The sequence below is a fragment of the Olea europaea genome, chromosome 12 (assembly GCF_002742605.1).
Source record: "Olea europaea var. sylvestris chromosome 12, O_europaea_v1, whole genome shotgun sequence".
Lineage (NCBI taxonomy): Eukaryota > Viridiplantae > Streptophyta > Magnoliopsida > Lamiales > Oleaceae > Olea > Olea europaea.
In genome coordinates, this window is record NC_036248.1 from 26,411,905 (window position 1) to 26,426,062 (window position 14,158).

The 14,158-nt window shown below is 28.2% G+C and overlaps 1 protein-coding gene across 1 annotated transcript; it reads left to right on the forward strand.

The window, feature by feature from the left end:
• The first annotated feature begins 890 nt into the window (after positions 1-890).
• Positions 891-2,435, forward strand: LOC111407056 (transcription factor PRE6-like). Its single transcript, XM_023036392.1, has 2 exons — positions 891-1,229; positions 2,113-2,435. Exons 1-2 carry the CDS (start codon positions 1,104-1,106, stop codon positions 2,263-2,265), a joined length of 279 nt encoding a protein of 92 aa, XP_022892160.1. The 5' UTR covers positions 891-1,103; the 3' UTR covers positions 2,266-2,435.
• Positions 2,436-14,158: the final 11,723 nt, after the last annotated feature.

Below are 14,158 nucleotides of genomic sequence, written 5' to 3' on the forward strand. Positions count from 1 at the left end.
TTCGCTGGTATCTACTAGCTTTTCTGGTTAAAGTTAAGAAAACATTTTTCTAGTGAAATCCATCATCAAGAAGTTTTAAAATTATAATGTTAATCACTGCGTGGGTATATAATAAAATCTCAGTTGTTTTTTTAATATTGTTCAGTAGTTTAATATTGTTCAGTAGTATCAGTTTTCTTGTGGATTTATGCTGAACGTACAGGAAATTTTCACAGATAAGCTATAAGATTTTAAAAAATAATGATGTGGTAGTTCTTTGTTTTTTCATTTACAGTTTATACTTTTTCTTTTCCTTCAGCAACTACATTTGTTATGAATTCCTGCACTGTTTCTGTGGAATTTCCCTGTATGTATAGACCGACTCTTTCTTGCGATTGGTTTGAGTCAGGAATCAAGGAAATTAATATAAAATGACCTGTAAATTGTATATAGTACTAATATTTAAATGACAAGGATAATAACATAACATGCGCTCGCGTGGTTAGACTGACACAAAGAGGCCCGCAAAATTGCTTATAATCAAACAAAGTTGCTTATAAGTTATAATCAATCAAATTTCCATCAACCAACTGGAACTACTAATCCCAATTTGGCTGTTTGGGGAACAAGAAGAGGAGGATTGTTAGAAAAATGGCTTGGTTAAGCTGTATACACACAGGCATCGATTTATAGTATTCTCAGCGTATATTATATTTCTGCAGTTTTTATTCTTGTTTTTCACGTTCTTGCTCTAATAAATAAAGTTCATATTATTATATATTATTACAATAAGGACAGTATGGCGTATCTTCCCTACCTCTTGCTCCCACCCCACCATGCCCAACCCCTCTATCTTGAAGACTCTATTTAAAAAACAAGAATAGCCCACTGCTTTCTCCCATGCACTTTGTCTTCATCACCGCCTCCAACACTACTCTAGTAGTTGCGTTTTATTTTTTCTGCTCTTTCGTGGCTCCTTTATCTCTCTGTCTATAACTTGCCTATAAATAGATTATTTCATTCTTTCTTGTGCAGAATTACTCTCCAAAAATACAACTAATTAGTTACTTTTCTGACACTTATAATTTTTTATTTTTTACATTTGCCATTTAGTTAACCTGACAATGTCTAGCAGGAGATCACGTTCGAGGCAGTCAGGAGCCTCCAGGATAAGTGATGATCAGATAGCTGATCTTGTTTCCAAGTTGCAGCAGCTTATCCCTGAGATTCGCACTCGACATTCAGATAAGGTACTTCATTGGTATTTCCTACTTACATATATTTGTGTGTTCATCTAATTGATTCTAGTTGGGTTTTTTTGTTGGTTTTGTTTTGGTTTTTTTTTTTTTTTTTTTTTTTTGTGGCCTTCATCATTTTCATTAGTAGCTAAGTCAGGTCGTGCTCGTGCCCACAAGGGTGCAAGGCTCATTTAATTCTTGTGGTTCCATTTAACCTAAAATTTCAAGTGTGGGACTCTAAGGTCTCCATGTGAGGCTACATTCAACTTAATCATATTGTTTATTGATTCTCCGAGTCACAAACCGCACATTATTGGGTAGTCCATACGTGTATTAGGACCATTCTAATCTCAGCCATTTTTTCGTGATTAGGCACAAGTGAGATCCTTTGTACACTTCAGTTAAGTGGATGTAGCTATCACATCAACAGACCTATAACTATTAAATTTGTGATCTTTGTGTGTTAGCTTCCGCTTGTATACAATTTATTAAAGTCAAATATTAATTTTAACTATATATTATAACTAGTAATCATTATTATTCATATATTTCATAGAGTCCACTAATGTTCTTCTTCTGTTCCTATTTACAAGCCATTTATAAATTTGTCAATTCATTATCTACGTGTTTATGGTTTTCGTTTCACTTCTTATTGCTCTTGTAATTGAAATTGCAGATTAACACCGGCCCTAACACACTATAAATATTAACTTCTTTGCTTCTTATGTGTATATGTATTGCAGAAACTCCATGTTTCTTTCCTGTTTCTTGTGGCTATTCATTACTGCAAACTCTCAACTAAATAGTCTGGGCAATATTGGTGTCTTCTCTTAGGGAAAATGGATTATATTTAACATTAAGGAATGTATCCAATCTTATTCTTTACATATGTCAGGTATCCGCTTCGAAGGTCTTGCAGGAGACTTGTAACTACATTAGGAGCTTACACAAAGAGGTCGATGATCTGAGTGATCGACTATCAGCGCTTTTGGAATCCACCGATGGTGACAGTGCTCAAGCAGCCATAATTAGAAGCTTGCTAATGTGATAGCAAACCTTTACTGCTCCAAAGTTTGTTTTCATTCGTATCTAGGGTTTGGTCACTAGATTAGGCCAAAGTATGAGTTTAGCTTGGCTCCACGGTTTATCCTTATATATGTATCATTGCCAAGACTTTGCATTGCTAAGTCATATATCTAAAATATGTATGAAATAAAAGGGCTTTTGTACCTACATATTATTGAAAATTATAAACCCTAATTAGTTTCCACAAAGAACAATTAATTCGAAAAAACTAAAGAAAAATAAACACTCAAAAACATGCGAGATTTAGAGAGGTTTGCCCCAATATGATACTAAGTTCTCTATCACCACTACACTAATTCACTATGATGAAAAAAATATTTAAAAGAGAAAATTGCACAGCTATCTAGCATCTCTCTCTTTTATAAAAATATAAATAAAGCCTAAGGACTACTCCCTAATTATAAAATAAATTAAGGCAAAACCGAATTTTTTAATGACTCCAATTTCATAATAGAATTTTACAAGACTTTGAATTTCTAAATAGTCCTTAATGACATTTTGGTCTAGTGACGACCCCCCCCCCCCCCCCCCCGAAAAAAATTGCTTTTTTTTTGTCCCCCCCCCCCGATGGGAAATAAATTGCTTTATGTCGGTTACCGGTGTCAATAGTTGACGATTACATAATTTGACCAATGTCGAATTCACCTCAAATAAAAAATGGAAAGAATTACTACTGAGTGCAAAAGGAAATCAAATTTTCAATTAGTCATTGTACCTAGAGAAGTAGAAAAAATAAAAAAAGTTTCATCCTCAGCATAGTGAGAAAACATTTCTATGGGAGCGGTTTGTCTCTGTAGAACAAGTTCACACTATTGTTTGGCGCAATTTTATCATGGATTAGTCTATTTGTACACTTTTGGTACATGGAAGGAGTGTAAAGGATTATGTACACCAAAAGTGTACAAATAGATTAGCCCTTTTATTATTGGATTATTCCATATGTACTGAATGGGGGTACTAAATGGTGTCCCCCTCTCACAATGCATGTAGGCCTCGCGCATGAATTTGAAAATGTTGACACATGATCCTCACTTTTGTTGTGAGTAGTAGGTAAAAGATTCGATAAAAAAATTCGACATGTTTTCCTTGTCCTCTATTACTTCGCCTAAAGATTATAATGACATCACTTTTGGGATGCGAAATAAAATTGAATTGCTGAATTTGTCATTAAACACCAAGAAGTCCATGACCGTGAATCATATTGCTACATTAACCCCCGTTTTTCTTGTCGTTTTAAATGGAGATGCGTTCTTTTTTACTTGTCAAAAGGTCAGACTCTGGCAGTTACCTTGTTTATGGATTGAGACTTTATTATTAATGTATGCAGTGACCTAACCATGTCCAAAATATATATAAATGGTTTATGAATAGGAATAATAAGAGGAATAGTAGTGAATCCTACATTATGAATAGTAGTTATAAAATATATGATTGAAATTATTGTTTTAACTTTGATCTTATTTATAATTAAATTTATAAATTGTATCCAAATAACGGCAAAATACACTATATATGACATGAACATGACAACCACAAGTCATTAACACGTGAGTTTGGCATCAGTGTTTTAAATAGTTCATAGACGAACCAATTATTATAATATTTTGATTTATAATAAGTGTAGTTTTTACACTTAGTTAGGACATTAAAATTGAATAATTGAGAGTACTTTTTGGAATTATTACTTAATTTTCTGTAAATATTGTTTGTTTAGATAAAACTTGATGATTGACGACTTTTGAGGAAAGTGAGTGAAAATCGTGCAAAAATGATGTGAATTGTGCATATCATAGACGATGTGAGCCAACACTACTAAATCATGCTTTTCACCAATGATAATTATCAACGTTATTCATTATTAATTAGAAATGGATTATCCATTAGTAAAATTAATAGACTTTTAACTACGATATTTAGTAACGAAATTTTCGTTAGTAAAAGTAATAGCTCTCTATCAACGGATATTTCTTGCCTAATGTAATCATTTAAAAATTTCATAATTCACCTACAAATATTCCTTAGGTTACGTAAATCATTTAAAAAAAAAAAATTCAACCTATTCAGCAACGGCAATAACATAGGTGAAGATTAATTATTATTACCCACAAGATCGTTGATAATATTAATCAATTGTAATAATTAAAAAATTTCAATCATTCACCTACCGAAAATTTGTAGTTGACTGGTAATCAATTTATTTAAAAACTTTCATCGTCTTTACCAACAGATATTACATAGGGGAAAAGTAATTCTTATTACCTACGAAAAATTCACTGCTAACATTGATTGATTTTAATAATTTTAAGAAAAATTAAATTTCATCTACCAAAAATTCGTAGTTGAATGGTCATTAATTTCGTCATCTTCGCCAATGAATATTCCTAAGTGAATAGTAATTTATATTACCTAAGAAAAATCTGTTATGATATTAATCAATATTAATAATTAATTAAAATTCAACTATTCACTTACCCAGAATTCGTACATGATGGTTAATCATTTTTTTTTCCGATAAAGTTTCAACATCTTCACCAACAGATATTTCATAGGTAAAGAGTAATTCATTTTACCTACGAAAAATTCTTTGTTGATATTAGTTTAATAACTATTTATTTAAAAAAAAAAATTCACCTACCGACAATTAGGTTTTGTTTGAGCCACAATTTTTTTCCTTAGAATACATTTTTGAATAGTCTATTGATGGAAAATTTGTGGTTAAAAAATAAAGAAAAGTTTTAAATTTGCGTGTAATATTATTTTATTAAAAATGTGTGATTAAAACGATGTCAAATCACTGTTTAAAAATATATTTTTTTGAAAAAATGTGGCTCAAACATGCCCTTAAGAGTAATTAATTAATTAAAAAAAAAAGTTGCAGTATCTTCACCAATGTATATTTTGTAGGTGAAAATTAATTCATATTACTTTCGAAAAATTCGTTAAAATAATAATAAATAAATAAAAATACTAGCACCTTTAATTTAAGAATTTAAGGGGAATGGAATATCGACCACAGGGTGATGATATTAATCAATTTTAGAAGCTCCCAGGGCACATCTCCAAATGGTAAAAGGGGAGGGTGGAGAAATCCAGCTTTGCTTGAGACTGCTGCGTCAAGGGTTCGAATCCTGAAATATAGATTTGGCTCTTGAGTAAGTGCAAGTGTACAAGCAGCCTTTCACCCTGTACCCTTGGAGGCATAACCTGCGATTTACCTCCCTCACGATACTCCAGGGCAGGAGTGGTGGGGGACCCTTAAGGTTGGGGTTCAACCTTTTTTATTAATCAATTTTAGAAACTAAAAAATTTTCAAAAATTCACCAACCGACAATTCGTGGTTGAAGGTAATCAATTGTTTGAAAAAATAGTTTCTAGCTCTTCATTGATGAGTATTCCGTACGTGAAGTGTAATTTATATAATCTACGAAAAATTCGTTGTTAGTATTAATTAATACTAAAAACTAAAAAAAGTTTCAATCATTCACCTATCGAAAAGTTGTAAGTGAAAGAGTAATTATATTGTTTCGATGTTTAACTTACGAAAATTTGGTTGACGAAGGTAAATCAATGGTGAAAATGGTAAAAACTTTGAAATATTCGGACATGATGGTTAATTGCTCAAGGAATGGCCATAAATTAAGTTTAATTCATTTTAATTTCACATTTTTTGACAGCAAAATGAAAATAAAAAAGATCTAAAAAATTTCATAGACAAAGTAGTATCTAAAATGTACGACATTCCATTCATTGGGAATTTCGTGTTAAAAAATGAAAGCAAGTACTATTTAGTATCATTTTGTCTAGTTCATATAGTGATGACAATGGATCGAGTCGAGCCGGCTCGGTCCTTTAACCCACGAACTCGGCTCGGGCTCGTCAACGGTCCTTTAACCCACGAGCTCGGCTCGGGCTCGTCAAAAAATTGACGAGCCTGAACCGCCCACGAGTCGGATTTTGATGAACCGACAAGCCACTCGACTCGTTTGACATCCCTAAGTTCATAGCACTACTAAGTTTTTTCAAATGTTTTTACCAATGAAAATACAGTTGGTAATGACAAGTATTTTTACCAACGGATTTGTGACAATATTTATAATCATCGGCGATATCTATTAGCAATAGATATTGTGGCTTCAGCAACATAAAATTCTTTCTTGAAGCCTTTTTTTTTTTTTTTTTTTTTTTTGGTAGTTCAAAATGACATGAGTTTAAAGGGTTTAAATTGCAATCAGGAAGGACATGAACTGAATTGAGAGTTGAAAATGAAGAATGAAGTGTAACTGTTCATAATTACAAGATTGCGATTGCTATACCTTTCGAAGCAGAATTAGAAAATGAAATTACTTTTTGTGTGATGTCGGTGAAATGTACCTTGCAATCGCACAATTTAATCCGAGAAGAAGATTTGTTTCCTTTTCTAATTCAATCACTTTTTGGAAAGCAGCAGTTTTTCTCGTATCCTATTTTTTGATCATATATGTTATATTGAACACACCCAAAATGCATAGTACAATAGTCTTAGAGTGTGTATGAAATAACTTAGTCAAAACCTAAAACCATTTCCTCGATGTTAAAACTCTTTTCATTTAAAGTATCGGATGTTTGGTTGAAGTTACTTTTTGACATTAGTAATAATAAAAATAGCTTAAAATGCTATTTGGGAGATATTTAAATTTTTAGTTTCTCTAAAAAAAGCTCTAGTTTACATTTAATGATGATAAAAAAAATTAAAAAAATACACATAAAAAAATATTTATAGCTTCTAACTCAATTAAATAAATTTAAAGTTTATACAAAAGCACTTTTACAGTTATACTTCCAAATAGTCAATTTAGTATTCACAATACTTTATTATTTCACAACCAAACAATAAACATTTTCCCTACTATATAAAAAGGGAAATGTGGAGACACTGTTGAAGTGAATAGTATTTTAATTCATTTTATATCACTATAGCATTTTTATTTTTTTTCAAGTGGGGAAGCAAAAACGACGCCGTTTGTCTTAGTATATATTTTATTATACAGTGTACTTCCAAACTTACTGTAACACGCAACTTTTCATACTTTCCACCAAATCTGATCTCTTCACTCCGTGCTCAATAAAAAAATATTGGCTCAGTCATGGAGACTTGTAGTCTCCATGCACGGAGACAAAAGTCTTCGTACATTTTTTTTTTTAACTTTATAAATAATTATTTTTTTTACAATTTAAATTTCTTTTTAATTTTTTTCTCTTCCAAATAAAACTTAATTTTTCAGTTTTAACGAAAAAGTTACTTGTAAAATAAAAAAATAAAAAAGAAAAGAATTAAAAGGAATTTTAAATTGAAAAAAAAAATCATATATAATGTAAACTAAACAATGCAAATATATATATATATATATATATATATATATATATATATATATATATATAAAAAAATTTTTTTCAGTTTTAACGAAATAATATTTATATATTCTTTATTTAATTTTTATAACTTTCTTTTATTTTGTTCTTATTAACAAAAGACAGTACCCATGCATTGTTTTTATTTTCATGGTCGTATTGGTTTTATTTTTGGCCTTGTTAGCCTAAACACCAGCATTGTTTGGTCGGATTTTCAATTCAATGTGTTTTTTTTTTTTTGGAAATTCTCCAATCGATGGAGAATTTTACAGTTTTGATACGTTGTGGATTGTTAACCTGGCATTTAGATGGATTATACTTTTCATGGGTTTTTCAGTTGGAGAATCTTTTCAAGGAGTTTTCATATTTTTGTAAGGTTTTATGATTTTTCTTTTCTATAAGGTCGAGATGAGAATAAAAAAAGACAAATAACGAAGGACAAAACTCCTCCATTTTATTTTTGTATGTATTTCGTATATGATTATGAAATTCTTACTAGGGTCTCTTTAGTTAATCACTTAAATGTAGAAACTGATTCCTTTACTCCATTTTATACAAATATTTTATTGCAACTTTCTTAATTTTTCTCCTTTACAGAAATACTTTCTAATAATCAATGTCAATCTCTCGTCAGCCAAATTGTTTACATTATAAATAATTTTTTTTATTTGAATTTCTTTTAGTTCCTTTCTTGTTGTGATAAAACTGAATTTTTTAATTTTAACTAAATAATATTTATATATTCTTTATTTAATTTTCATAACTTTCTTTTATTTTGTTTTTATTATATTTTTTTTAAAATTATTTTAAAATTTCTTTTCTTCTTCATATTATAAATATTTTTTTCGATTTAAAATTCTTTTTAATTCATTCTTTTTTATTTTTATTTTCAATAATTGATATTTATTTTTAATTTCAATTATTTCAATTTATTTAAAAAAATTTATAATATCATTTTTTTTTCACCTGCAAATTTTTTTCTTAATTTGTTAAATCATTTAATTTTTTTTATTTGTGTTGGTGTAACATGATAGCTACAAATTAAATGACTTAAGAAATAAGAGAAAAAAAGAATTACAAACAAAAATAGAAAAAAATTACAGACAAAAATAAAAAGAAATAAAAATTTATTATAAAGTTTTTAAATAAATTGAAATAATCAAAATTAATAATAAATATTATTTAATGAAAATAAAAAAATTGCATTTTATCATGAAACGAAAGGAATTAAAAAGAATTTTAAATCAAAAAAATTTATTTATAATATGAAGAAAATAGAAATTTAAAAAAAAATTATAATAAAAACAAAATAAAAGAAAGTTACTAAAATTAAATAAAGAATATATAAAAATTATTTTGTTAAAATTGGAAAATTAAGTTTTATCATGGAAAAAGGAACTAAAAAATATTTTAAGCTGAAAACAAAAAATATTTATAATGCAAACAAAATGAAAAGATAAAAGGGGAAATAAAAATTCCCTCCATGTAAAGAGAGAAACCCCTTCATGCACGTAGAGAAATCCCTTCGTTTATGGAGAGATTTCTCTCCATCCATAATGTGTTCACCTTCACACGAATTCTCCATCCCATTTTTTTTTCAATTTGTTTTTTGGTAAATAATTTTTTTTGATTGAAAAAAATTCTTTTTAATTTTTTAAATTTTAACTAAACAATATTTATATATTTTTTATTTAATTTATTAATATATATATATGTATATTTTTAAAAAAATTTAAAAATTTCTTTTTCTTCATATTATAAATACTTTTTTCAATTTAAATTTTTTTAATTCTTTCTATTTTACAATTTTTTTCAATTTTAGTTAAATAATATTTATTTTTAATTTTAATTATTTCAATTTAATTTAAAAAGTGTATAATAACTTTTTTTTGTTTCTTTTTATTTTTCCATGTAATTTTGTTGCTGTTTAATTTATTAAATCATTCAATTTCTTTTCTTTATCAGTTGGATTGAATGAAATGAAGTAGTGTGTGAAAATTGAGAAATACTGCAATGTAGGTGACCATGCACGAGACTGCAATGTAGGTGACCATGCACGGAGTCTCTTTTCCAAATGTGAATATATTAAATTCCTCACTGACCCTATCGACCTTCATCTCTTTTCGCTACTAATGTTAACAAATAGTTATATAAAATCAAATCAAATATCATACAATATAATGTAAAATACAAAAAAAAAAAAAAAACTACTCAAAGTCAGTAGATATCTCAAATGATTCATAGCCATATACGGCCCATGCCAAAAAATTCGAATAACATATATTACAATTTCTATCTTACGAATATAACATAACATAGATTATAATCAAATAGCACATAGATTACAACTCTCAAGAGCTAGATAAAGCGCAATTTTTATTTTTTTTAGTTTTTTCAATTTCAAGTGTTAATTTCCGATCTTAGCCAAAATAACGTTCATTGAATATTTTGAATTTTGATTTGATTGAGTCTTTCTCTCGTATTGACATTTAAAAAAGAATAAAAAATTATTAGTAGCTTTAAATCATAATGTCCGACCTTTTTTTTTTCTACATTACTATCCATGTAGCTTAGAAGTGCTTGTGAAAACGAGTAATGTTGGGTTTTACAATTCCTCAAATTCATTTAAGATCATATGAAACTTTAGGAATAGGAATTAAGGATCCAAACTATGTGCAATAGGGGCAAAGAATTAAGGATCCAAACCACGTGCAATAGGAAAAAACCTATGATTATCCTTGTATTGCCATGAATTAACTTCTCCAAATAGTTTTCATCGAAGAATTTTATTGCACATTTCATTCAAGATGAGTAGAAAATTATGCCACAGCATTGATACTATTGGTAAGGTGGTAAACCTTTGGAAGTTCGTGAGGAATAATGTTATCATATAAATGTACCGTGAAAACAATTATAAATTAACATGAATATTCATAATGGTGCTGGTGCTAAAATCAAATTATTGTTCTGACTTCGAGTTTCAACATCATGCATTCCGATGATTATTATCCCATAGGTAAAGAGTTGCACCAGTATTGACAATTTTTGGATAATATAAATTCTACACATTTCACACTAATAATAATATAATAAATATAATAATCGTGCAATGCACGAGACAAAGACTAGTATTAAATAAAAAGCTCGAGAAAAATTGAAAATATTAATCCCATTTAAAATGTATTAAAGCCCTATTTGGTTTTGATCAAATTAGACTTTTAGTAAATTCTAATAAAGTTGATGAACATGTGGCTAAAAAGTTAATAAAAATTGTGGATTCTATGAAATATGTAATTGGAATTAATTGTATACTTTGACTTTGTTGTGAATTATCTATTAATAAGTGATTGATCATTGTATCTCGAACCATAATTGTTATGACTATTGTATTCCCTTTAGTCCTAATTTTTCCTTAAAAATATTGGATATTTGATAAGTATATTTTGTACACTTATTTAGGCCTTTAAATTAGAGTATTTATTGGTTATTTTGATGAATTATGACTTAATTCTATTTGTATTGTGGTTGTTAGGTACGAATCGATATAAATGACAAAATTGAAGAAAAAATGATGAAAATAATGACCCAATTTGATGATGAAAGAAGTCAAATGGGTGAAATATTATCAAAGTATTATCACACATCAATTTTCAGTTAAAAAGTTATGCTTTAAATTTCAATTTTAGATTGAGATCCATTTTTAGCATAATAAACGTTTGCATTGAAAATTTTATAGCTCTAGAAGAATGGTAGCCCGTTGAGTTAGTTTTTAATGCACTTTAAATCGTTTCAATCGAATACTAAAAATGAAAGTTATGATACAAATATTGATAGCTGTTTAGGACATAACTAGGAACACACCTAGTACAATTTTTCAGGCGTGCACCAGGCCACCTTTTGCAAACTTCAGGCTTAGAGTTGTGTGCGCCCCTTCTATAACAAGGCGAACACCTTGGAGAACTCAAAAAGGAAAAAAAATTATATTTCCTTTTTTTTTTCTCACTCGACAAATTTTGGTATGATATTTTATACATCCTTCATAACTTAAAAGAGGTCCAAAACATGGGGAACCATTATTTTATCATTGAAGAGAGTCTAGCAAGCAGCGAAGAAGAATTCTACAACAAGATTTGAAGTAGCAAAGCTCAAGATTGAAGATTAAAATGCAAGAAATCAAGTTTTTGAGTTCTTCATCTATATCTTTACTCTGGGTGATGTCTTTTCATATCTTCTTGTATAATTTGAATATTATAATGCTAGGCTTTACATATGAATTTGGACTAAGAATAGGGTCAAGTTTTGCTAAGAATATGTTTAATATACACTAAATAAAAAGATTAGAAATCGGTAATCACAAACATCACATCTCTTTTGTGTTGCCAACATTGAATTTAATAGAAACCGGTAACCTATAGTTAGTAATTATTCTTCGTGAGATAATAATTCAACTCATCAATTTTATTACTTTTCAATGATCATGTAAACTTGCGAGTTTTGTCTAAACAACTTTATTTCTCAATAAAATTCATAAAAGTCTATTGACTTTTTCTATTTCTCTCTCCAATTTATAATACGTTATCAACACAAAGTTCTAACCAATTAAATTAGCAAAACGTATTCTTGTGTTTACTCGCAAATTTCTTACTAAGTTGAGGTATTAAAAAAACAATTTATAATTTGTTGAAAGAAATTACGATGTTTTAACCAATTGAATTCATAAATAAACTTTTCTTTTCGTTCAAAGAAAATGTTAGTATTCTCTTAATTTTGAACTGTATAGTAAATGGTAAAGGTTATTTTGACTATGCCCATTGACAGATATATATTTGTTTGAAGGGTTATGCTACATGTATATTGTGGTGTTTATGAGGTTGTCCATAATGTACAAGTGACATGACATCATTGGAGAGTTGAAAAACAATTTTTTCAACCTTCCAATCATGGAATTCCATAGGTACATCATGAACACCCTTATAGATATCATAATGTACATGTAGAATTATCCTTGTTTGAAAGTGATTTATTATTTTGTAGAATATTCTATAAGAATATTATATTATTATTTAGAAGAAGTAATAATATAATTCAATATTTTGGAAAAATATTATGTCGCTACTATTGAAGAAGTATGATTCTATATTACAACAATATTTTGAAGGAATCGTGTTAATACTTTAGAAAAATATTTTTGCTATTCTTGAAAATTTAAAAATTTATGCATAACATGTCTCTATAAGTATAGTATGTCATTCATCTTGAAAGAGCATAAATATTATACACTAATATTTTTGAAGAATATTAAGTTGTTTTTGAATAGCCACAACTTTATATACTTCAACATCAATATGTATTGATCCTGGAGAATTGCAATTTTAATTAATTCTCTTTAAAAGTAGTAATAGTACACACACACACACACACACACACACACACACACACACACACATTCTCTATACCTTCATAATTATTTGTGAGAGCAAAACATGTATTTTATTTTTTTTAAAAATTCAAAATAAAAAGTTAAAAACAATATCAATTTTCATTTGGATCACACATAAATTTTTATTTAGTTATTCATTCTGTCGAAGTTAATTATGTTGAGGTACCACTTGAATCAGTGATTATATGTGAATTTTGCATGGAGATTTATGTACATATACATGCATGAAGTGGAGCTAATGATTATTTAATTAAATATGGAAAATTCTTGGTGTGCATTATGGTGTCCATAACGTACACTAAGCACATCTCATTAAATATATACGTGCATAATAGTTTTGTGGATCAAAATTTAAGGACACGTAAATCCTATGATATTTATCATATGCCGTCTTTCTCATGTATTTTTTTTTATTTTTATTTTTATCATGAAAGAACAAATATTTTGACATGCCATATGAATGTTATTACTTTTTCATTACCCATAAATAATGCTAATGCTCATGAATAAGCACAATCTTAATATTTCAATCTTCAAATATGATAATTATTGAGAAAATATATAAAGTTTGATTTAATATTAGATATTAGTATCATTGAAGACTGCTGTGTTGTGTTCCTAAAAGCACAAACTATACCTATTAGTATTTTAAAAAATATATTATGTTGATCTCAAAAAGCACAATTTTTTATTTCTTATGAAATTTGGCCAGTAATTAATACTTTTGTAGTGAGCGTTTTTATAATCGATTATATTGTCAACATCAAATACCAAATCAATAAATTGATTTTATACTGGATTAATTTTCTATTGGTTTAAAGTTCTTGTTTCATGATCGAAAAAGGTAAATAAAAGCTTAGACCAAATATTGTCACTTTTAATTTTGAGAAAAGAAAAAGCTCAAAACTGATATAGCTTGATCAACAATAATGCGAAATATAAATTTTGAGAAAAGAAAAAGCTCAAAACTGATATAGCTTGATCAACAATAATGCGAAATATAAATTTTGAGAAAAGAAAAAGCTCA